Genomic DNA, 27,741 nt, shown 5'->3' on the forward strand with positions numbered 1-27,741 from the left:
GGAGTGGGGTGGAGTGGAGTGGAGTAGAGTGGAGTGTTGGGGGTGGGTGTTCAAATATACCTTTATGTTTGACTATGTGTGTATGTGTGCGTGTGTGTGTATGTATTCAAATGAAATGCATACGCATAGATATGCGTGTATGTATTTATTAATTTATTTGTATGTAAATATTAAAATATGCCTGGATACATATGTAAGCATACATCTCTGTATATATGTGTGTGTATACGTGTGTGTGGTGTGTGTGTGCGTGCGTGCGCGCATACGTAGGTTTAGCAAACGTGTCGTTAGCTTTGCTATGAAACGAGAGATTCCCATGTGAGTCAACGCCGGGGCCAGTCTTTGCATTGTAAGATCTAAGATGTTTATTAAACGTACATATCTGCCATTCTTTTACTTGTTTCAGTCATTGGATTGCGGCCATGCTGGAGCACCGCCCTGAAGGGTTCTAGTCGAACAAATCAATCCCATTATCCCAGTAGTTAGCTTTAAAGTCTGCTGCTTAGTCAATCGGTTCCTTATGCCGAACCGCAAATTTAAGGGGACTTAAATAAACCGGCACTGGTCGTGGAACACACACACACACACACACACACACACACACACACACACACACACACATATATATATATATATATATATATATATATATATATATATATACATACGACAGGCCGCCACACAGTTTCCATCAGCCAAATTCACTCACAAGCTACTGATCGGTCCGGACACTTATCAAAGGTGCCTGAAATCGGAACCATTTGATTGCAAAGCGAACTTCATATCCACATGTTGCACCTTAATTTACAATTTACACACACACACACACACGTACACAACACACGTACACAACACACGTACACAACACACGTATGCACGCACACACACACACACACGCACGTACACACACACACACACGCACGCACACACATTGGCTGGCAGCGTGTGTGTGTGTATGAAGACCATGTAACATCAAAGTTCTTGATACTTCACGGTGCCGAGTTCGAATCCCATCTGTGACAGACCCCCCCCCCCTAGGTGTCAATAAAAATCAAATCATTTCCACAATGTGTTGTTGGCTCATTCAACATTAATATCTTCTTTACGAGTAATTCTTTCTATTATAAGCACAAGGCCTGAAATTTTGAGGGGAGGGGCTAGTCGATTACATTGACCCGTATTGCTCAACTGGCACTTGTTTTATCGACCTGAAGAGGATGAAAGACAAAGTCGACGTCGGTGGAATTTGAACTCGGCATGTATATAGCCGAAAGAAATACTACGAAGCATTTTAACCAACTCACTAATGATTCTACTATCACACCAGACAAAATACTCTGCGGCATTTCGGCCATCTTTACGTTCTGAGTTCAAATTCCGATTTATTTTATCGACCCCGCCCCTTTGGGGGTGGGGTCGATGAAATAAATACCAGTTGAGCACTGGGGTCGATATAATTGACTAGTCCCCTCCCCGAAAATGTCAGTCCTTGTGTCCTTAGTAGAAAGGATCATTATTATTATCATTATTATTATTATTATTATTATTATTATTATTGTTATTGTTATTGTTATTATTATGATAAGAAGAAGAAGAAAATTCATTATTGTGTTGAAATTATTTCCAAGTGCGAAATCGAGAAAATGCATTTAATGTAATAAATATTACAACATATTGTGTCCCAGGGAAAACACACAAACACACGCGCGCGCGCGCGCGCGTCTGTTTCTGTGTGTGTATGCATGCATACATCCAAACATACTTGTGTGTGTGTATGTGTGCGTGTGGGGGAGAGAGACAGATAGACAGATAGACAGACAGACAGACTGTGACTACGTTTGACCATTGATTGATTGCTGGAGATTTTGATGTGAACTTCTTGACACCATCATCACCACCGTCGCCACCACCACCACCACCACCCCCGCCGCCGCTGCCGCCACCGCCTCAACACAAACATTCGTTATCCGCCTTTAATATACCAATAGCAAAGCTGATTCTGTTTCGAGTCAAACTAAAATGAATTATATAAGTAAAATGCTGTGTAACATGCTCCTAAGTGCGTTCTACTCGAAAATTAATGAAGTTTTAACAGAAATATAACAGTGGTTGGGGTGGGATGGAGTGATGCTGCTGCTGCTACTACTGCTGTTGATAATGATGGTGATGGTGATGATGAAAGTGGCGAAAGATGGTGGCTGTAATACACGGATTCTAAACATGCAAATGTGTGTGCACGTGTGTAAATGAATTAATGATTGTCCGATGTTTGCCGTTATATATTTTGTACAGTACTCAAGTTATATATAAAATTTACATCTAATATATATGTATGTATATATATATATATATATATATATATATATATATATATATATATATATATATATATATATATATATAAATGTGTGTGTGTTAAATAAAATACACGGGTTCAAATCTTACATCCTGCTTCTTGTGTTTATTTATCCGTCTGTTTATGTGTTGAATTTTCATTTCATTTTATTGTTTTTGTCTTTTTTTTTTGTTACTGTTTGCAGGCCTATCCTTCTGGTTTTTTAGCTCTTAACATGTGTTCACTAAAGTTTATTTACGCTGCATATGTTCGCAGTTGTAGATAAGTCACAACCGAATTTCTTTTGTGGCTTCGACATTTTAACTTCAGCTTCTGACCTGCAAATATGTCACGTATTGCTTTTCGTGATTACTGTTGGTAATTTTGTTTGCAGTTGCATTTAGATAATAATTTCATATTTTGGTACAAGGCCAGCTATTTCAGGAGTGGGAGATAAGTTGATTACATCAACCCCCCACTGTTCAACTGCTACTTATTTTATCAACTCCCGAATGGATGAAAGACAAAGTCAACCTCGACGGAATTTGAACCCACAACACGAAGACGGACGGAATATAGCTAAGCTTTTTGCCCCGGCGTGCTAACGATTCTTATTTCTTTATTGCCCACAAGGGGCTAAACATAGAGGGGACAAACAAGGGATCTTTTTTTAAAACGGGGGCCACATTTTTCATTAACGAAACACTTTGAAACTTGGAACACTGGTAGAATGTGTCATATAAAACATCTTTTTTCTCTTAGTCTTCTTTAAAAAAAAAGAAATCCCTAAAGTTATTCCATGTTAAAGTTGTCGTATTTCTGTAATTTCAACCAATCACTGACGTCCATTCAGCCGATATACATTAAGTGCCGACTACATAAACAAACGATTCTGAAACAATTCTATCGGTGATAGGGTTAGGGTTAGGGTTAGGGTTAGGGTAAAACAGCAAATTTAAAAAGGAAAAAAACAAAACGAAGCTATGGAAATTAAATACGCTTTACACCGCTTAATCAGCCAAAGGAGTAAATGTAAACAACTGAATACTTGTCAGTGATTGGTTGAAATTATCGAAATAAGACAATTTTTTACATGAAATAAATTCGAATACAAAAATATTTTTCTGCTCTATAACACAAAATAGATAAGTATACGAAGTTTGAAAGTCTTTCGGTACCAAAAACACTACGTAAAACATTAATGAAAAATGTGGCCCCCATCTTAAAAAAGATCCCAAACAAGGACAGGCAAACGGATTAAGTCGATTATATCAACCCCAGTGCGTAACTGGTACTTATTTAATCGACCCCTAAAGGATGAAAGGCAAAGTCGACCTCGGTGGAACTTGAACTCTGAACGTAACGGCAGACGAAATACGGCTAAGCATTTCGCCCGGCGTGCTAACGTTTCTGCCAGCTCGCCCCTTTAAAATTACATTTAAATGATGATTTCAAATGTTGACACAAGGCCAGAAAGTTTGAGGGTAGGGGCTAAGTCGATTATATCGACCCTAGTGTTTAACTGGTTCTTATTTTATCAACAAAGTCGACCTCCACGGAATTTGAACTCAGAACGCGAAGACGGACGAAATATCACGAAGTACTTTGTCCGGTGTGCTAACGAAACAGCCAGCTCGCCGCCTTCAAGTTGCGTTTAAATAATACTTTCTGATGGAAGCACAAGGCCTCAAATTTGGGGGAAGAGATTAAGTTGATTAGATCGACCCCAGTGCGTAACTGGTATTTATTTAATCGACCCCGAAAGGATGAAAGGCAAAGACGACGTCGGTGGAATTTGAACTCAGAACGAAAGGCAAAATCAACCTCGGTGGAACTGAACTCAGAACACGAAGACTGGCGAAATATCCTTTTCTACTCTAGGCACAAGGCCCGAAATTTGGGGGGAGGGACCAGTCGATTAGATTGACTCCAGTACGCAACTGGTACTTAATTTATCGACCCCGAAAGGATAAAAGGCAAAGTCAATCTCGGCGGAATTTGAACTCAGAACGTAGCGGCATTCTACTAGCTCGCCATCCTTGACTAGAGTATTATTATTACACTCAACAGAGTGCACAGGAACCAAGTTTAGCTTAACAATAGCTTTTATTAATCAATTCCTGTAACAATCAACCGGTGCTTTTAATCTGCCAGTCCCTTGAATTTAGCTAAGTGTGATAGGTGTCTCTCGTAAATTTCTAAGTGAAAAAGAAAAGCCGAGAATAATAGGAAGTGTATTTGTAGAAAAATGTAGATTCAGTTTCGAATCCTGGCTTAGAATCAAGAAACTTATTCGTTACACACACACACACACACACACACACACACAAACACACACGTGCGCGTATGAATATAAATAGACAGATAGATAGATAGATAGATAGATAGATATCTATTCGTTTTGCAAGATTACTGATGTGGAATCGTGTGTTGAAACAGATATTGCTGTATTTCGGGATGTCTAACAAGACAAATGACGGTTATGTACAAATCGTTCTGATGTTCACAGAGTGATGAAACTAAGTTTCCAGCAATTGTGGTGGTTTTAGAAATGTTGAACAACGAAAGTCATGTCATACTACTTCGCATCTTTTCATAAGGTCTAAGAATTAGCGCTGCTGGATACGTTGATGTACTGGAGAAGTTTTTAAGCTCTGGATAGATGAAGCGCACAGTAAAAGGCCATACGTGTTTCAACAAGACTCGGTACCTTCTCACAAAGCACTTATCACCCAAGAATAGTTGTCAATCAATATTTACAATCATGTAACACCAATCTTGTGGCCTCCGAACTCACCAGATTTAAAATCCAATGGACAACGTTTGGAGAGTCGTTGAAAATAAGACAAATCAACATCTTCACAATACAATAGCTTCACTAAAGGCCGTCATTTTACTGGTGTTGTCCGAAGTGAATAATGACCATTTAGTGCGGACCTGTCAACAATTCCGGTCCCGCGTTGAAGTTGTCATCGAAGCTGAAGGCAAATTCATGAAATAGTCTGATGAGAAAGCTTATCTCGAACACGTGTACAAATTATTATGATAATTTTTACTAGGTTAGAGTTGTTTTATTAATTAACCAGATATGTACTCAAATAACCCACGCACTCTGTATCAGTACACACACACACACACACACACACACACACACACACACACACACACACACACACATGTATATATGTGAGTGTGTGTGTGTGCGCACGTAGAAATATATACATACGCATACATATATAGACAGATATGCATATATAAATAAGTATTGTACGAACAGAAATAAAATTACAATTATAAATGTCAAATGTCTACGCACACAAACTCCTACGGACATATAAAATATACAACCAAAACAAGAGTTTATTAGGAATCAAATTTAAATTAAGCAGAAAATGGAGAAATTTTTTGATCAACCAACGATGGAAGTCAATTAGTTTGTTGATGAAAAATTTTCTCCATTTTCTGTTTAATTTAAATTTGATTCGTGATTAACTCTTATTTTGTTATTGCCTGTATCTTGTTTTTACTTGTTTCAATCATTTGACCGTGGCCATGCTGGAGCACCGCCTTTAGTCGAGCAAATCGACCCTAGGACTTATTCTATCGTAAGCCTAGTACTTATTCGATCGGTGTCTTATGCCGAACCGCTAAGTTACGGGGACGTAAACACACCAGCATCAGTTGTCAAGCAATGTTGGGGGGGGGGGACAAACACAGACACACAAACTTATACACACACATACATACATATATATATACATATATACATATATACGACGGGCTTCTTTCAGTTTCCGTCTACCAAATCCATTCACAAGGCTTTGGTAGAAGGCTATAGTAGAAGTCACTTGCCCAAGGTGTCACGCTGTGGGAACCATGTAGTTGGTAAGCAAGCTACTTACCACACAGCCACTCCTACGCCTATAAACCTATATATTTATATATATATACATATATATACATATATATATATATATACACACATATATAAATATACATATATATATATATATATATATATATATATATATATATATATATATATATATATATATACACACACATATAAATATACATATATATATATATACATTTGAACCATTTCCTTGTCTATTCTGTGGACCAATGAGAAGATCATTAATATAATGTCTGAAAGACTTTCAAGATGCCTGCACACATATAAATGTACTTTCGCGCAACGCAGTGGGAATTAATTTGAGCAACTGTTAACATAATTTACTTTAAGTGGGTTGTGAAGGCGCGTGGTTAGGGTATTCGACTCACAATTGCAAGGTTATGAGTTCAATTCTCAGCGACGCGTTGTGTCCTTGAGCAAGAGACTTTATTTCACGTTTCTCCAGTCTACTCAGTTGGCAAAAATGAGTAGTACCTGCATTTCAAAGGGGCCAGCCTTGTCACACTCTGTGTCATGCTGAATCTCCCTGAGAGCTACGTTAAGGGTACATGTGTCGTTAAGTGTACACGTGTCTGTGGAGTGCTCAACCACTTGCACGTTAATTTCACGAGTAGGCTGTTCCGTTGATCGGATCAACTGAAATCAACGTTGTCGTAACCCACAGAGTGCCAGTAGGGGGCAATATAGAGCGACTTGTAGAAGTGGGCGAGTCTTTACCAGATGTTTGTACTTCTGCCGGACAATGAAGTTGAGAACTACTTGGAAAATTTGTGGTTGTGTTTTTGTTTTGCCTGAGATATGGAGGGACATATTTATGACGATGGTTTTATTCACCAGATTATTCCTCTCTGATTCATCACGATAAAAGACTGTCAAGGATAGTCAGTATAGAACTGGACGACCATTATCAAGTGTTTTTAGATGTTTCATGAGAGTTTTGCACTTCTCCACGAGAAACACTTTTATCTCTTAAGAGATTCAGTGTACACACGAGGCAAAACATCAGTTTCATCCGATATTTGTTAGAAAAACTTTCTGTGTAGGTTTTTTTCTGTTTAGTCCCATGGTTTGTTATTCATTAGTCATTTTGTACTCTTGCAGTAGTAGTAGTAGTAGTAGTAGTAGTAGTAGTAGTAGTAGTAGTAGTTCGGCTATCATCGGAGTTCATCAGGAACATTGCTTTGCCACTTTCCATTGGTCAAGAGGGGCATGCTGCTGACCATCTGTATTTTATCAATGACCGCTATAGGAGAAAACGTCACATGATAATCATGTGACAGACATGATTAAAAGCGATTGGGGAGAGGCACTTCCTTCTTCGGCGAGAACTCAACTCTTTTAAGTATCACTAAGAGAAAAAAAAAGAAAGGATTCTTCCCATGAGAAATTTGTTGCAGGTGGCGGGGATGGCTCCAGTGAATGAGTTTCCTTTTAACACATCCTGGCATGGTTATGTGGTTAACAAGCTCGTTTCATAACCATGTTGTTTCAGCTTCACTCCCACTGCGCAGCACCTTGGGCAAGTGTCTTCTGTCATAGTCTCAGGCTGACCAATCCTTTTCAGTGAATTTGTTACACGGAAATTATACAGAAGCTCATCTTATACATGTGCGTACGTGATGTGCATATGTGTGTGTGTATGTAGATGTATACATATGTATGCATGTACGTATGTTTATGTGTGTACCTTTGATTTTGCGTTTGTCACGTTCACCGCTTTACAGACGGTGTTGGTTTGCTTACGTCACCATAACACAGGTGTCGACTTTGCCTTTCATCCTTTCATATATATATATATATTTACTTGGAGAATGGAGCAACAAATACAAGAAAAAGCATTTTCGTTGGACTAGATAGCCGTTGTTTTATTATGTGGAGCTTGTGAAATGAGTCAGTGTGGAGGTTTAGGTTATGTAATGAGTCATTTTGTATATTATGTCATAGTCACTTACGTACGTTTCGATGCAGCCAGTAGTTTGGCCGATCTCTTCAGAGTGTTGAAGGGTATATTCGAAGTTTGTGGTGTGCGAAGTGTAGGAGAAGTAATTATTGGGTGTAGTATATGTGGTGGTGTGATAGTGGTGATAGGTAAATAGAGCCTTACATTTTAGTTGTTGCGTTGGTCTTCTTGTAAGGGGATATAGGGTGGGTGCTATTTATATATATATGTATGTATGTATGTATATATGTGTGTGTGTGTATCCCTTTTTTGAATCATCTAATTGTCTGGAGATATTACCATCTGTCAGATCAATATATATTTTTGAACTGAACATAAATCGCATCTTTTATTCCTTTTCATATATTCTTTTGTTGTTTTACTTTTCTTTTACTTCCGCTTCTCTCTAGAAACTTCTCTACACCTTCTGCCAACAGGACATCACATCGACATCGGTTGTTTCCGGCAGTTCCATTCCTTCAAGAAGCACCGAGCAGCATTGTTGTCGCCGGATGATGCCTACATCATTGCACACTTTGTCCGTCCTTCTGCTGTCGACTTGATACGTCGCATTTTATGCATCATCTATGATGTTTCAGTGGTATAAGTTCAATCTACAGCATTCAGTGCTAGAATCTGAATCAGCATGTAAAATAGACAAAAAAAAAAACATCCCCGGCGATAAAATATAACACAGCTGTACAATGCAATTAATTTTACACTGTAAGGGAGAAACAGAATAAATTTGAACGTTTCAGACAGAGGCTCCTGCTTGACGAAACCTTTCGCCACCAAGCCAATCTCTAGGCTTCAGATCTACCCAGTCAGTAATTAAACATATTTAGCATTTTTATTAATGAATTGACAGCTGTTCCACTGGGATATATAAGTTGTAAAGCGTTCATATCAGTAAATAGGTCTTTTTGTAAGTTGGAGTCACACAACGACAGTAGACAGTTCTTCATTTTGTTGTTGTTGTTGTCGTCGTCGACGTCATCGTTCTTGTTTAGACCTAAATCAAACTTTGTCGAAAAGACGTGACCAAACAAAAATATCTCTTCTATTGATCGTTGCTGCTGTGGTACAGCTGGTGATGACGGAGATCTTGCCATCGTTGGGGTGGGTGTTGTAGTATTTCATTATCTTAATTATTGATTTCTATCGTGATCCCAATTCATTTAGAAAAAAACGAAACAACTATATCAAACGAAAACGAACAATAATTTTTATAATTTTCCGTCTTATTAAAAGTCTTGTACTAACATTAACAACAAAAATAACTACTACTACTACTACTACTACTGCTGCTGCTGCTGCTGCTGCTGCTGCTTCTACTACTACTACTACTACTACTACTACTACTACTACTACTACTGCAACAGCAGCAGCAGTAGCAACAGCAATATCAACGACAACGTATGACATCAACAACCAAGCATCTCCCAGACGTACCATTTTAAGTAAATTAAAATTACAATAGAACTCAATAATTAAGATATGAACTATTCCGTTAAAAAAAAAAAAAAACATCACCACCACCACCACCAACAACAACAACAACAACAACAACATCCGAAGCAGCAGCCGAAAGAACGTCTCAGCAATTGTTATTTGTGCCACAACAAGAGTTACTAATGAAACATCTTATCTTCCTTTTTCGTTCCGCCGGCCACGTCGATTCTTATCTGAAATTAAACAGCAACAACAATCCATTATTCGATCTTTGCTTTCCACACGCACATGCACCCCGAACACACGCGCGTACGCGCGCGTGCGTGCATGCATGCATGCACACACACTCGCGCACTACTATACATAACACCACCTTAAAGAACAACAATGCTGCCCTAACAACTACAAATCAACTCGCCAATCCTGTGTAGTATACATGAACAACAATACCAGAGCCTGTAATTTCGTGACTAGAGTACCACAGGGGTCCGTCCTCATACCTACCTTTTTAACTATTGAGTAAATGGTCTTCCCTTTCATATATATATATATATATATATATATATATATATATGGGGGGAGAGAATTCACAAAATAAAGACGAAGACAGGTGGTGTAGACAACAAACAGATGTATTAGTTTAACGCTTAGGAAGTGAAAAAGTCTTTAACGTTTCGAGCCTACGCTCTTCCACAGAAAGGAACACAGAAAGAAACAGGGAGAGAAAATAAAGAATGTGTAGTGTCTAGCGATTACATGTTACCAGTAGCACTGAAGAGCGACCTGACATATTGAGATGGTGTGGCCATATTGTTCGAATGGCAGATGAACGCATGCCGGAACAGCTGTTTTATGGTGAGCTTGCAGAGGGGAAACGCTATCGGCATAAACCTAAAATAAGGTTCAAGGATGGCATAAGGACTACTATGAAGTCACTTGGAATGGTTCCAGAAGATATAGAAACCCTCGCCTCAGATCGAGTTGGATGGCGAACAAAAGTGTGGAATGGAATGAAAGCGCTTGAAGAGGCCAGGATAACGCAAGCAAGATTCAAGAGATATTTAAGGAAGAATGTAAAGATCGAGAAGGTGAATGACAAGGATCCTTTTTGTGTGCACAGTCTGTGACAGATATATGCATATGTATATATATATATATATATATATATATATATATATATATATATATATATATATATATATAGATATGCATATGTATATATATATATATGTATATATGTATATGTATATATATATATATATATATATATATATATATATATACATATTTATGTATATGTATATATATGTTTGAATGTATGTACGTATATATATATATATATATATGTAAGTATGTGTGTGTGTGTATGTGTGTGTGTGTGTATACGGATATGTCTAAATCTGGATCAAACTATTAACACATATTTTCAACTTCAACAACATGGATTGAGTGCGATTTTTTTTCGCCTGTACAAGTATGTGTGTGTGTGTGTCACGAGGTGTATGCGATTTGTTCAAGAGTCCCAAAATTTAAAGAATAAACAAATCTATTGTTTTCCTTATTATGACTGGTTAAAGAATTGTTGGGAGGAGAGAAAATTTAAGAGTTTAAAGGCGGAAGTGAAGTAACAGAAAAGTAGGATGAGAACGGATATGTAAGCACATAGCTGCAACGATATACAATTAAATACATACATACATACATACATACATACATACATACATACATACATAAACGCGCGCGCGCACACACATACATACGCACGCACACACACACACACACACACACACAAACACACATAGATACATACATATGTATGTACATACGTACACAAATGCTCATATACATACATATATACATAATACATACACGCGCGCGCACATACATACATACATACATGCGTATGTATGTACATACGTACACGCATGCACATATACGTACACACATATATATATATATATATATATGGGGGGTCGGGGTATATATGTGTGTGTGTGTGTGTGTATGGCTGTGTGGTAAGAAGTTTGCTTCCCAACCACATGGTTCGGGTTCAGTCCCACTGCGTGGCACCTTGAGCAAGTGTCTTCTACCATAGTCGCAGGCCGATCAAAGCCTTGTGAGTGGATTTGGTCGACGGAAGCTGGAAGAAGCCCGTCGTATATATATATGACATCCTAATTAAAATAGTCAATAACCACATCGAAACAGACATCTTCTTTAAACCCACAGATTCCAAACAATACCTATTATTCAACTCATGCCACCCCAAACACATAAAAATTAATATACCTTATAATCTAGCGAAAAGAATTCGCACCATAGTTTCAGACACCTATACTCGTGAACGAAGACTCCTTGAATTCAGATCAATACTAATCAAAAGACACTACCCAATATCATTAATAAATGATGGCATTAAACGAGCTAAGGAAATAGATATACGAACATTAAGGGAAGTCAACCGAAATACTAAACCAGACTTAAAAATACTCCCATACATCTCCACACATAACCCTAGAAACAACGAAGCCTTTAACGTTATCCTCCAAAATCTTCCCATCCTCACAAGAGATAAAACAATGACCAAAATTTTAGGCTCACACAAAATTATCAAAAGCAAAATGCAACCAAAATCATTGAAAAAAATATTAACCAGCGCAAGACTGTATCCATTAACAACACAACCAAAAGTAAAAAAATGTGGTCGATCTAACTGTGGTACTTGCCCCACCTTTTGGAGGGTTCCACTTTAAACAAGGTGAAATTTTTAAGATTAAATCAAATTTCACCTGTGCCTCGGAAAATCTAATCTATGACATTACATGCTTAAGGTATGGTAATAATTATATTGGCCAAACAGGAATATCACTCCGTCGAAGAACCACTCTCCACAAAGAACAAATCCGCCACCCACAATACAGACAGATACAGGTCAGTGGAGACATAGAAAGGTGTGCGAGAAATCTTAATGGATGGAATCATTTTTTCTCTTTGCTATTCCTGTTCTCCAAGAGAAAGTCAAGGGCCGATACAGTTCGGCACCAGTGACACAGATAAACACAAAAAGTCAAAATGGCTATTGCAAGGTATCCCGTTCAATGTTCTAATAATTTCATTAATCTACTGCATTGTACTGGTGATTATTTATCGATTTCAAGACAATGAAAGATGATGCTGATCTCATTATGATTTGAACTCAAAGTGCAAGGAACCAGAAGAAATATAGCAAGAAATTCTATACGACGAGAGAGAGAGAAAGAAAGAGAAAGAAGAAGAAGAAGAAGAAGAAGAAGAAGAAGAAGAAGAAGAAGAAGAAGAAGAAGAAGAAGAAGAAGAAGAAAAAGAAGAAGAAGAAGAAGAAGAAGAGAGTACGACATATATCACTTCTTTTTAAATGCAAACGCGCTGGTTGTATTATAAACGAGATTGCACTGTACACATACACACACACACACACACACAGATACATGCGTGCACGTACACACAGGTACGCATGCACTTGTACGCAAACACACATAAAAACACACACAGACAGATACATGCACAAATTTACCTACACAAACACGCATACCTTTGTTTAAGCACGCGCAGATACACACGCGTAGGCACATACATACAGACAGTTACAAACACACACACACACACAAACACACATGCAATACACAAACACAGACACACAATACACAATACACACATCACACAATACATAAATAAACACACACACACTCACGCACTAAGATGACATGATTGAATGACATTTAAACATAGAAACATTAAAACATTAGGCTAATGGCTTTTAACACCATCACCCTCGCCTCCACCACCACCACCACCACCACCAAAACCACCACTACCACCACCACCACCACCACCATCACGACCACCACCTCCACCTCCAGCACAATCACCACCACCATCGTCATCCTGACTTCGCCAACACCACTGTCACCAACACTTCCGCCGCCATTAATACGACACGAACTCATTAAAATAATTAAAAATACACACGTACAACATTATGAAGAATAACAATAGCCGAACAATAATAACAATAATAACAGAAATAACACAACCTTACCACCAAATGACAACACAACACCGACGCCGACGTCACCTCCACCACTACCACCACCACCACCACCACCACCACCACTGACAGCAGCAACAACAACACAAGTAGCGGAAAATGCCACAAACAACACCAAACATCAGATACATGCCATCACACTCAGCATCAGGAACATACCGCACGCACACGCACACACACACACACGCACGCACACACACACACAAGCACGCACGCGCACAAATGAATGTACGAACGTACTCACACACACAGAAGCACGCACACATGCACACACACATGAACGGACGAACGCGCACACACGCACAAGCACGCATGCATGCACACACACACACACACACACACACACACACACACACATGAACGGACGGACGCACACGCACATGCACAAGCACGCACGCATGCACATGCACACACATACACATACATACATACATGTACGCGCACGAACGCACGCATACACACACGTACGAACACACACACACTCTCCCCTCTCTCTCTCTCTCTCTGAGGAGACGAAAATACTTAATTTGTGGGGAGGGGCCAGTCGATTAGATCGACCCCAGTGCGTAACTGGCACTTATTTAATCGACCCCCGAAAGGATGAAAGGCAAAGTTGACCTCGGCAGGATTTGAACACAGAACGTCAAGACAAACGAAATACCACTAAGCACTTCGCCCCGCGTACTAACGTTTCTGCCAGCTCGCCGCCGTTCCTAGATGTCTATTAAGGGTCGTCTCTCGTGTCCGAGAAAGACGGTTCGGCGATTTTTTTGCCGAACAACCTGCACAGATGAATTGTTTATAGCGATCAAATGTTCGTGCTGCCCATTATCTCGTTCCATCCCATCAAATCGACATTAGCTGAACAGGTGCGCGGTGTAGCACACCTCTGACGCGGTTGCAAAGTGACGTGGGATGAAGTGTTTTGCTCGAGAACACAATCCAACGTCCGGTTCGCGAATTGAACCCACGATCTTACGACCGTGAGCACCACACCCTAACCACTTGACCATGCGCCCTTACAGATGTAAGCGAAAAACCCTGTTATTGCATCACTTGGGGTTTGGTGTGCCTCGGTCAGTTGATGATCCTTTGACTCTGCATAAATTTCTAATGCCTAATATGATTTGCATAGTGGAACCGCATAACTTAGTGGTTAGGGTGTTGGACTCGTGATCGTAAGATTGTGGTTTCGATTCCTGGATCGGGCAACACGTTGTGTTCTTGAGCACACATAGATACACACTGCCGCCTGTCACTAGACGCGAGAAAGTTTTTCGTAAGTTCAGTCCTTGAGAGAAGTAAAACATTCTAGAATGGTTCTCCATTAAAATAAGACATTCTAGAATGTTTCTCCCTTAGATAGTTCCACGTGGTGTTGAGCTCAGACAGAGACATAACAATACGTTTTATTTCTCCCAAGGTCTGACTGGAACTTATGAAAATCTTTCCCACGTCTAATGACAGGCGGCAGTGTGTATCTATGCGCGAGGCAAGGCGGTTGGCTACACTAACCAAATAACACATAGATGGATAACAGTTCCGCCAAAGGGAAATAGTGCTCCTACTCTGCTATGCCGATTATATCACTTTTCATTCCAGAGTACAAGGCAAGTTACATTTAGCATCGAAAGGCAAATTCGGCCCCGGTGGAATTTGAACTCAGAACACAAGGAACCAGAAAAATTGCCGCTAAGAATTTTGGTCGACGTTTTAACGGTTTTGCCAATAGCAATAATCCTTTCTGCTATAGGCACAAGGCCAGAAATTTTGTGGACTAAAATTGCAGGGGTGCTGAACGAAATATTCCTGGAAAGAGGCCAGGTGGACGAGCTACTGATGAACAACAGCACCGCATTTAGTTCAAGGCTGTTGAAGGAAATGCTGTTGAACGGGTGGAATGTCAGATGCTTCTTCAGGAATTGCATATGGGCCAAGCAGAAGTGAAATTGTAAAGAGACACAACACAATCAAAGTTGAGGCCGATAGAAGGCGACTTTCTCCCATTGAGGTAGTCTTCTGATACAACATGTAGTGTTGCCCAGGACAGGAAAAACTGACGAGTCAATTCTACAAAAGACAGTCCTCAGATAAGAACGGTGACACCTGAGCAGAATAACGCAACGTTTCGAGGAAAGGCGAAGGACTTGTGTGGTTATGGCACGGGATTTTTTGTCACTAGCTTTGCGAGTATCATAAAAGAAAAAAGAGCCGTGAGAGAAAACTGAGGCAACTTTTATCCGTTAGAGTTATGTCCCTTGAATAGTACTTTACTCTTCCAATTATTCTGAGCTCCAAGATTTATTTACCAAACTCTCGTGCACCAAACTGATTGGTAAAATCGGCTGAAATTAAATGAGTCTATAATACCTCATTTGTGTGTGTGTGTGTGTGTGTGTGTGTGTGTGTGTGTGTGTGTGTGTACGCGTGGGTGCATCTGTCTGCTACCTCTATGTCCGTCGGTCCATCAGTCTTTCGCTCTCACCTTAGCTATCTCTCTACCTATCTATTTATCCATCTACTATTACACATAGACAGCTTCCGTTTATCTGTCTAGTAGCCTGTCTATCTATCTGTCCATCTCTCTACCTGAGATGTTTAGGCTTTTTCCCCAAATATTAATTACATAAATGAAATGGTTTCTGCAGAACTCGAAACTGCATCGACATCTCAGCTCACTGTTTACTTCAGGTTACCAGCAAATTACCTTTGTAATAATTGAGGTGTTGACCTTGATTACGAATCGAACTAGCCAGACAACTTCTGCTAACCGAAAAATCTAAAATAAATCAATCGAAATAACGCAAACACAAATAATTTAAAAACCTTTTGGGAGCGAGTCGGGTGAAGTGACAGGTTGATGCCGGACAGATTTATTTACTGGCGTAAGGGCATTTGTTCCACCCGGGAATCGAAACTGCAGAAGAGTAGCTTCAGTCCTTAACATTTTACCTGTGCTGCTTTGTCAGAGATACCTAGAAACAATATATTGACCATTCATAAAGACACTAGAATATTTATAACGAGCGGGGAGGGGAGAAGAAATTATACATCAATGGTGATCTTCCTCTTACGAAAACAAATAAACATCTTGAGTAAACAAACTTCAATCGGAAAACAAATTCTTTGGCGGGGGGGGGGGTCTTTCGATTGGCATAATTTCGTTATATCTATAGTCCACAACACATAAATACATGAAAACAGGACAGACACAGACAAGCACGCACAGACACAGACAAGAACAAGCACATACACACACACACGCACACACACACACACACAAGAACAAGCACGCACGCACATACAACCCATTAGCTTTCTTCTCTTCCCATTTCGTCAACTGACAGTTGACAACAGTCATGGAAAGAGCCGATGTCAGTGTTTTGGTCCATCGAGTTATATCGAAAAGAATGCCTTTTTTTTTCACAAGATGCAAAAACTGTTATTTATTTGACCGGTGGATGTTATGTGACGTTCATACTTTCCTCAATAACATTAGTGCCATAAATGAAGTGAACCCCCCCCCCCCAGCGGAAAGTCGGAACCATGTGTCTCGATTCAGATATAAGGGTATCTACATAACTTCACTCCCTCTTAATTCAAGTGGAAATAATAACGTTGGATATATTTATTGCTGTTACACCGCCGGCGTGGTATGAATGCTGTTCTCTGAGGTAAGGTCAAATGGTTTTATTGAATATCGAGAAAATAAACATTGATCTGTTCTTTATTTAAATAACAAAATATGTGAATTATTATATTTAAATAAACAACAACATTCATTTAAATTTCATTAATCGATAACAAGATTATATTAAGTTAACTGTTCAAGACTAAATATTACCGTTTATGATTTCATTTTACGTAGTTTAAGTACAAAGTAACCTTATTGATATAATTTCTCAATGCAAATTATTTATACATATAAATTTGCCTAGAATATTGATTATTCTCTGATCTTAATGGTCCATTTATTAGCTTTTTTTTTTTAAATTCTACTTTATTATTATTTTCCTTCCTTTCTGCGGATGATGTTAACTACTTGCGGTGTAGTTAAACGTGTGCTTTTAATTTTGAAATACGGCCTTATCGAACAAACATATGATGCAAACGTGCCAGTCGTGACCATTTCATGCATTTATGAAGGAGTTTAAATGCATCTGTGTTTAAGTATTTAAAAGTTCTTACTATTATACACCGTCATATTTACCTTTTTGTTTTGTTTTTCCAATGTATGTTCTTCAAGTTTCAATTTCTTTTTTTATCTGTTATAAATCCTTGAATCTTTATCTCCATTTACTTTCTAAATATATAACTAAGTATCTGTCTATAGATTTCACTATTTGTGTTAAAGCTGGGTGGAGTTTATTTATACTTGGACCTAATTGTATATCTTAGACTGAATTGGTTACAACACCCAAACTACTTACTTGGCTAGGGTTCTTTAACGATCCAGGAGAATTACAGTGCAGACAGTAGCCCAGAATGTGATAGCGAGAGGTATCCAGGAATCATGGCTTGGATGTGACCCATCCCTTAGAGTGTAAGGAGTCGAGGGCAAAAACACTTGCGTGACATGAGACTTCTTCTCTGAAGACCTGCTGTTCAGCACCCCCTAGTTTCTTACGACCGATATTTATCTAGCAGTGTATGATTTTATGGCTAAATGTCTTTTGTTAGGATAATTATTCATTAAGATTTTTTTCTGTATGAAAATTAACAATTGATATTTTCTTTTTTTACATTTTCCGTACTAACAGCTATAAAATCCTAAATTAATAGACTGTAAGCAATGTTGCAGTTATTGCACCGAGGAAGGCAGTGTTTGCACCAAGCTGCTGTTGTTTGCAACAGCTGCAACCTGTTGCCTACCTTCACTGCACTTCCATTCACAAGAACACAAAGAAACTTCCAAACAGATTCTGTATATTTACAAAAGAACAAACCTGAACCTGAAATTGACCTTCAAAAAAATCCTTATTATGAGAAATACACTGAAAAGTTGAAGGCACTCCAAGAGTAAGTACAAAGAATTCTTTTATATTTAACCATTCCGTCAGCTCACCTTCTTAATAATAATAATGATACTTTCTACTGAAGGCACAAGGCCTGAAATTTTGTGGGAGGGGACTAGTTGATTATATCACCCCCAGTGCTTGACTGGTACTTAATTTATAAACCCATAGTGGACAAGAGGCAAAGTCAACCTCGGCAGAATTTGAACTCAGAACATAAGGACGGGTGAAATGCTGCAAAGCATTTTACCTGGCAGTCTAATGATTCTGCTGGCTCATTTTGTCAGACCTGCTAATGGTTCTGCAGCTTGCCACCTTAATTATAAATTCTTCATTAGCACAGGTCTATAAATCTAATTATCGCTTACTGATCCTAAACAGAAAAAAAGAAAACTGATAGGAATTGAACTCAGAATGCAAGAAGTTGAAAGAATTTTTACCAAGTCTAGCATGCATGCATGGGTCGTTGCCAGTGCCGCCTGACTGGCTCCTGTGCCGGTAGCACGTAAAAACCACCATCCAAATGTGGCCGATGCTAGTGTCACCTGACTGGCTCCCATGCCGGTGGCACATAAAAAGCATCCACTACACTCTCGAAGTGATTGGTATTAGGAAGGGCATCCAGCTGTAGAAACACCACCAGATCATATTGGAGCCTGGTGTGGCCTCCTGGCTTGCCAGTCTCCAGTCAAACCGTTCAACCCATGCCAGCATGGAAAACGTATGTTCAACGATGATGATGATGATATAACAGTGTTATATATTATAATGTCTATTGTATTTCAGAACAGACCCTGAAATATACAGTAAAAAGCTCGAGGAATTAAAAGAGAGTTTAAAACCAAAAGCAGCCCCTGTTGTGAACCCTAAAACAAAAGAAAAGGTACAGAAGAAACCAACTGAGAAAAAAACAGTCCCTAAACTGGTAAGATTGTCTTATGGTAAACAGTGGGTGGTGGGTAGTGGTTGTGAGAGGTCACAGAGGTGACAGATTTAATGGACCTGCATTGTTGATCATTTATTTAAGACCTGGACAAGGTTGTGTGGTTGAAAAGTTCTCTTTCCAATCACAGGGTTTTGAATTCAGTCCCACTGTATGGCATCTTAGGCAAGGATCCTCTACTAAAACCCTTGGCCAACCTAAAAACCTTGTGAGTAGTTTTCATAAATGAAAACTGAAAGAAACCTGTCATGTTTAAAGAAAAAAAAAAATATATATATATATATATATACTGGAAGGACTGGTGCCAAACTTTGGTATCAAGTACTACAGGAATGCCCGCATGGGTCGCCACTGCATGGTGCCAAAGGTACCGTCCACTGCATCTCACATAAGAACGAGATACTGCAGCAGCCTCGGTTTCAGAGGACCTCAGCTCTTCAATGCCCTGCCAAAACATTTGAGAGACATGCAAGACATGGATGCGGAGGTCTTCAAGACAAAACTTGACGCTTTCCTCTCCACGATACTAGACGAACCAATGGCTCGTAATGAGACGCAGTTTAGGGCAGCTGTGTCAAATTCTCTTATACACCAGATGTGCCATCAAAACTCTTGATTGGACCATGTCAGGTGGGGGAGAAGAGCCATGCAAGGAACGTGAAAATCACGGTGGTGCACCAGCATGACCGCAGCCACTTGGCTGAAACACATAAATAAAATAAATAAATAAATAAATATATATATATATATATATATATATATATATATATATATATATATATATATATATTCTCCCTTCATATTTCAATGAGGTCTTAAGCCAACAGGTGACAATCCTGGAGGAAAAACTAAACACTTTGAAAGAAAATGACAGTCATCATCATCATCATCATCGTTATTTAACGTCTGCTTTCCATGCTGGTATGAGTTGGACGGTTTCACTGAGAACTGCTAAGCTGGGAGGCTGCACCAGGCCCCAGTCTGACTTGGCAAGATTTCTACAGCTGGATGCCCTTCCTAATGCCAGCCACTCTGAGAGTGTGGTGGGTGCTTTTTACGTTCCACTGGCATAGGTACCAGTCAGGCATCACTGGCATCAGCCACGCTCAAATGCAGGCATCACTGGCATCAGCCACGCTCAAATGGTCCTTTTTACTTGCTACCTGCACAGGTGCCAATCAGACAGTACTGGCATCAGCCACGCTCAAATGGTGCTTTTTATCTGCCAGTCAGGTGGCAATAGCAGATCACATTTGCTACAGACTGTGTGGAATATGAATAAAGCCGACCTGGGTGAAAATTATAGTTTATAAGGTATTAGACCCTGGTATTCTGTGTAGAAGATTTATATTCTAAAAATTATGTTAAATGCGTCGTCTGAGATAGAATAATACTGAAATTGTGAAGGGAAATAATTCATGCAGTTTCATGTTATATAGAGTAACCTCTCTTAGATTAGCTGTTTGTATTTTGTTTTAAAATTCAAATTTCGTGAAAGATTCATCTGGCATCACAAATGATGTGTGACGCAGATATACACATACAAAGATAACCAGAGACATCTCTGCAGATAGATATCTTGAGCAGCACGCCTAGCTGTAGACAGCATTGCACATATCCTTAAATAGGTACCATAAGGTTGACTGTTGGACTTACTACATCGAGTAATAAACAGGCACATTGCTAAATATAACTGGCTGTTGTACCCAGTACACTTGGCTGTAAATAGGTACCATGAAGTCGATACAGTTGACTGCTGTACATAGTGCAGATCATGGTATATGAACATCTCTCTGCTGTAAGCAGTAGTAGCACAGTGAAATTGATCAGTGTTTTATTAACATGTACTGCTGGATACAGCTCCCCACCCTCCTCTCATTACACAATGTTTAAATGTATTTCAGTTCTTCTTAGTTATTCTGTGTTGTGCACACAAGCGCACACTTACATGTATGTTGTTGTCATTGCAGGTGTTAAATGATATTGTAAAATTAGAGCTATTGAGACAAGAAACACCTGAAAATATTGAAAAGGTAAGACATCTTTGATTTCAAGTTCTAATCTCTGAATACTTTTTGCTTGAATCCCAGTTATCTGTGGGACTGCTGTAAATAGATGACTCATCTATGTACTTTGATCTTAATATGGGGCCACTCAACCACGGAGGTCCCCTGCAACTGCAGGGGTTGCAGGGGCTTAGCGACGACCCTGCACCCAATAGGGTCCCAGCTATGGGCTAAGCAGCATGTCAAAAAAGGGTTACAAACCCCTGGTCTAGTGTAATAAGTGCCGCAAACCCAGAAATTATCAGGATGCAGAATTTGAATGGAGTTATTTTCTCTTAGATGTGCAGCTAAAGAGCTGAAGGGCCTTGTTTGCCCTAGGTCTATTGGGGAGTGGTGTGAGAGCCCTTCTTCCAGAGGCAAGTCTGACATGCTACTTAGCCCATAGCTGGGACCCTGATGGGAAACTATAGTTAGTAAGAAGTGGTTCTACACTCCTCAAAAACCTGGAACTCCCAAATCAGATCCCCCACTGCCAAATGCAGTTTAAGGTCATAGCCAGCCACCTTGTGGCATGCGACTTAAACTGCCTCACTGTGGTATGTACTCACAGCTAGTTGGACTATGACTCACCATGGTACCTAGCTCTGCCTCAATGTCATTTTTACGTCAAGCTAGATTATGTCTCACAGTGGTACCTACTTAAGTCATGTTTCTTTTTTATAAGCTCTGTTACTTACCTACATCCAAGTGGACTGATCCATTCATCCCTTGGTACCTCATCACCCACCTCCATCCCAACAGCCATTTCTTTGTTAATATCACAGTAAAAAAAATGGGAGATATTAAAAACCACAAGAAATATATTCTATTTTGTTAATAAACGTTTACCATTTCTATAGATTTGGATGCAGTTCCACAGTGTCAAAGACTGCGTGTATGGTGTCATAAAGGTAAGATCAAATCTTTTTACATTCTATGTTCAATTCCCATCTGTGAGTAGATTTGGTAGGCGGACACTCAAGTAGAAGCCTGTTGTGTGTGTGTGTCTTCTTGTTTAGACATCATGTGAGTTTCACCACCTTCACCAAACAATCTCCTTCATTTCCTATCTTCCCTGAAAGCATGTCCAGCCAGGGAAGAATATTACGATACCATAGTGAAGGTTGGCATCAGGAAGGGCATCCAGCCATTGAAAATCTGTCGTTATGAATTTAGCTTGACCTGTACAAGCATAGAAAAGTGTAGGTTAAAGCACACACACACAACATTAGCTGTACAAGAGAATGTGTTGAATTTAACACTTTTACTATGGTATTTAGGAATTAGAAAGAACTGTGACATTGCTCTGCTTTTCTTCATCTGTAATATAATAACATCTTTCTGCTTTACTGACTGCTGATGTTTTGTACATTTGTTTAAATTCACAGGAAATGGATTATGATGAAGTTATGAGCAAGGCTAAACTGTGTCCTTCGGTAAGTCACACTTCACTCTATCTTGCTATTAATAATCAACGTGGTAAACCATGCTCCTAGAATGCTTGTTAAAACGGCAGCAGACAAATCTGGCAGGCAACAGTAAAACAACTCATCATCATCATTTAACGTCCGCTTTCCATGCTAGCATGGGTTGGACAATTTGACTGAGGACTGGTGAACCAGATGGCTACACCAAGCTCCAATCTGATGTGGCAGAGTTTCTACAGCTGGATGCCCTTCCTAATGCCAACCACTCCGAGAGTGTAGTGGGTGCTTTTACATGCCACCGGCACAAAGGCCAGTCAGGCGGTACTGGCAACGGCCATGCTCAAAATGGTGTATTTTGCGTGCCACCTGCACAGGAGCCAGTCCAGCAGCACTGGCAGCGATCTCGCTCGAATGTGTAAGGCTTACAAAGAATAAGTCCTGGGGTCGATTTGCTTGACTAAATGCAGTGCTCCAGCATGGCCACAGTCAAATGACTGAAACAAGTAAAAGAGTATTGCCATTTCCTTTCTTCTTCTTACAGTTTGTATATCCACTGCCACGTCAGGATGGCTACGAGTTCTTCTACCAACAATTTTCTGGAAGTGAAGTATATTTCACACCTGTGGCCCTCTTTCAGGTAAGATATGTAGACTCTCTGGGATTGTAAGTACACTGTATACAAATATACTACTTTATAACTGATACCCCACTTTATACCAGTACCACTCTACAAATGTACCTTATCACTATATGTTGCTAGGCACGAGCATGGCTGTGTGGTAAGAAGTTTGGTTTTGAGTTCTGTCCCACTGCCTGGCACCTTAGGCAAGTGCTTCTACTATAGCTCAGAATCAACCAAAGCTTTGTGAGTGAGTTTGGTAGATGGAAACTGATAGAAGCCTGTTATGTATTGACCACAATATCTTGTAGATCAAAAGACAAATGTAGGTGTTTACTCTTCGGCTCAGGGTGGAGTGGTATAATGGTGTTCTGTGGTATAGAGCAGTGGTAGTGTATGCTAGTGAGTGAAAACATGGATGGTGCACAAATCATTAATTCATAGATGCAGGAACTATTGTGATAATGATAGAGGTGGTGGTGAGGAGGAGGAGATAGTCTGCTGTTGTACCAGTAGTTGTAGTGTATTGGTGAGAGCATCTTACCAATCAACTGTATTTGCCTTGTTTTAAAGGTGATCCAAGAATGTTTGCATGTCTATAGCTGTAGCCCTGTACCAGTTATGTGGCTTCTACCGTAATGTAAGGAATACACTTGTCTTATATAGGATCATAAACTGTTCTCTCCTTCATCACATTATTAAAGAACCATCATGACTGTTTCTCTCCTTTCTTTCCTTCGCCAGAAACACAAAGAGAATGCTCCCCCCTGCGTCACAATGCAGCATTTTACTGAGCTGAAAAAGGAGAAAGGTAAATATCGTTTTGCTGTTTGTTGTCTAACCCCAACTGGGTCATGATTAAGCACATGTCCCCATGTGTCTCTCAAAAAAAAACTATACTCGTCATTTAACATCCATTTTCCATGCTGGCAGGAGTTGAATGGCTTGACAGGGGTCGCACAAGCTTACATAATCTGTTTTGGATTGGTTTCTACAATTGGATGCCCTTCCTAATGCCAACCACTTTACAGAGTGTACTGCGTGCTTTTTACATGGCACCATATTTTTTTAAATGTTTAAAGACACAAAATTTCTGCTTCGTGAAAACGATCCCTTTTGCATATAAGTGCTTCAACGAATTCTCCGCAATCGTAGAAAAGTCGATGTTAAAACAATGATGAGATTAATGATTGTTTCTCTTCTGAAATAAATCCACCTGAGATTGCACCCGATTCTAAGACACAAACATCCTGTTTTAAAGTAATATCAATTAAAATCTTCCATCAAAACTTCATGTTAATTTGTTCCAAACACTAGCTTGATAATGACCAAAATATTTAACTAAATTGTTTCCTTTATTTTCATAATTAATTGGTTAATGAAACAAAAGCTGTATATTCCAACAGAAATATGCTAATGCTTACAAAAAAAGTTAAGGCATCCTGCATATATGTGTCTCTCTCTCTCTCTCATATATATATATATATATATATATATATAATGTGTGTGTATGTGTTGATCATCATCATAGTTTAACGTCTGCATTCCATGCTGGCATGGGTTGGACAGTTTGACTGAGGACTGGAGAGCCAGCGGCTGCACCAGGCTCCAATCTGATCTGGCAGAGTTTCTACAGCTGGATGCCCTTCCTAACGCCAACAACTCTGAGAGTGTAGTGGGTGCTTTTTACGTGTCACCAGTACTGGGGCCAGTCAGGAGGTACTGGCATCGGCCACGTTTAGATGGTACTTTTTACATGCCACTGGCATGGGAGCCAGTCAGGGGGCACTGGCCACAGCTACAATATTGGTTTTACTTGACTCAACAGGTCTTCTCAAGCATATCATATCACGCAACACATCAAGAGTACTCTTAACTGGGTCAGACATATATATGATGGTGATGATTATATCTATGAGAGAGAGAACACAATATATTCATGTTTATATTTTATTTTTTTACCAGGTTTGGTGCTAATGTCTGGAGATTATGATACTAAAATATTGGTAAGTTGATTAAAATGTTCTAAATACCTACAATATTTCTCCTACCATCTGTGAAGAAAATTCCTTCCAGCTGAATTGACCACAATACTGCTTAGTCCAGCGTCAGTATCACTGCTCTCCTTGAGTTACTAGTTGACAGTTCTTGTTACTGTGGTGACCAATGATAGTGACACTATTTTTACCTTGGCAGTTGACCATTACTATGGCAATTAGCGTAGGTGACACTGTCTTTGCTTTCACAGTTGACAGTTATGTCACTACAGCAATTACAGTTGGTGACACTAATGCAGTTTGACATGCTTGAGCCAATAATAGAGTAACTCACTTGTCCTTGTCCAACGGACCATCTTCTTTTCCTTTCTTTCTCCCTCTCATCTCATCTCCATTCTAATAATATTGACCACTGTTTCTTGGACAAAGTGGGGTATGAACTCACAATGAGGATGGTTCCTATAACATGGCTATGTGGTGAGATATTTGCTTCCCAACCACATGGTTCCAGATTCAGTCCCACTGCATGGTACCTTGGGCAAATGTCTCCTACTATAGTATCAAGCTGACCAAAGTCTTGTGAGTGGATTTGGTAGACAGAACTGAAAGAAGCCTGTCATATATATACATACATATATATATGTGTGTGTGTGTGTGTGTATACCTTTGTTTGCCCCCCCCCCACCTCCACCACTTGACAACCAGTGTTGGTGTGTTTACATCCCCTTAATTTAACAGTTCGGCAAAAGAGACTGACAGAATAAGTACCAGGCATTAAAAGAAAAAGTACTGGGGTTGATTCGTTTGACTAAAGGCAGTGCTCCAGCTAGGCTGTAGTCAGATGACTCGAAAGTTTCGGCCAGTTAAGCCATCCTCACATTGTCCAAACAAATTCTTTATTTCAACATCTTTTCACTCTCTGTTGCAGGACAAAACAAATGCCCTGAACCTGGCTCGACAACTCACCCTGTTCTATGGTCGAAATGCTGCCGAAAGGTTCACGCTGGTGAGGATCTTCAACTACATGCCACAGAAGTTTAATTACAATGACTTAATTACAGAATACAAAGGATGTAAAAAGTTTCTAGAATCATCCATTATAGAGTGCAGCTGAGATGAAGGGCAAGGTGCATATATATATATATATATATATATAGATCATCATCGTTGGACGATATATATATGAACTGTAATGTCGGGTGGGATCTAAAAATTGCCAGCTTCTAGAAACATCTGAAAATCATTTCATTGTTATAAATTTTTAAAAATAAATTTTAAAAGAACAAATTAATAAAATGTTTCAAATTCTGTTTATTTACAATTTTATTTAGAAAAAAAAAACAAAATGGAAAGAAATTGTCTGGAATATTATAAAATCTGGAAATTGTCATCATACCATAAGTTTTTCTGTACCATATAAATATGGGTGCTGCTTTGGCGTGCGATCAACTTAAAGGGCGACTAATTTGGGTTACTTTTCAATTCTTAAAAACCCTTAAGATGTTCTTACATTTCTAGCAGATGTTCACTCAATTCATCGTTAATTATTCAAATTTTTTTAATCTGTACTTAGCATTGTAAGTGTATTTTTTCAAAAATTCTTACTATTTTAATAATAATAAAACCACGTTTCATTTGTGTCTTAGTAAATAAGAGACCTAAAATAAGCGTGTAGATTACACAAGTTTGGCATTTCCCTTTAAACTGTAGATCACACACCAAAGCAGCACTTAAATATGTTATCTTATGGCTTGTATGTTATGATTTGTTATCTTGTCCTGCTATATTGTATATGTTCTGTTATACTTGTCTCTATCATCTATGTTATTGTTCGTTATATCTCATCTCCCTGTTTGGATAAATATGTTATTTATTATGTCTATATCTTTGTGTATCTTACCAATATTTTATCTTATCGGTTATGAATACATATATCCTGTCTATGTTATCTTATAGCTTTGTAACT

The 27,741-nt window shown here is 39.1% G+C and overlaps 1 protein-coding gene across 3 annotated transcripts; it reads left to right on the forward strand.

Annotated features, from left to right (window-relative positions):
- Window positions 1-15,600: 15,600 nt before the first annotated feature.
- Window positions 15,601-27,071, forward strand: LOC106876012 (ATP synthase mitochondrial F1 complex assembly factor 1). Of its 3 annotated transcripts, none has more exons than XM_014924384.3 (10): window positions 15,601-17,403; window positions 18,490-18,748; window positions 19,531-19,669; window positions 21,658-21,720; window positions 22,593-22,643; window positions 23,121-23,168; window positions 23,701-23,796; window positions 24,523-24,589; window positions 25,744-25,784; window positions 26,704-27,071. In XM_014924384.3, exons 2-10 carry the CDS (start codon window positions 18,522-18,524, stop codon window positions 26,887-26,889), a joined length of 918 nt encoding a protein of 305 aa, XP_014779870.1. In that variant the 5' UTR covers window positions 15,601-17,403; window positions 18,490-18,521; the 3' UTR covers window positions 26,890-27,071. The 3 variants fall into 3 exon arrangements, with proteins under 3 accessions (XP_014779870.1, XP_014779878.1, XP_089217987.1); XM_014924392.3 differs by lacking the exon at window positions 15,601-17,403 and adding an exon at window positions 17,412-17,899; XM_089361861.1 differs by lacking the exon at window positions 15,601-17,403 and having other exon boundaries at window positions 18,376-18,748.
- The last annotated feature ends 670 nt before the right edge of the window (window positions 27,072-27,741 follow it).

This window comes from Octopus bimaculoides, chromosome 13, assembly GCF_046866305.1.
Source record: "Octopus bimaculoides isolate indiv1 chromosome 13, ASM4686630v1, whole genome shotgun sequence".
NCBI classification, from domain to species: domain Eukaryota; kingdom Metazoa; phylum Mollusca; class Cephalopoda; order Octopoda; family Octopodidae; genus Octopus; species Octopus bimaculoides.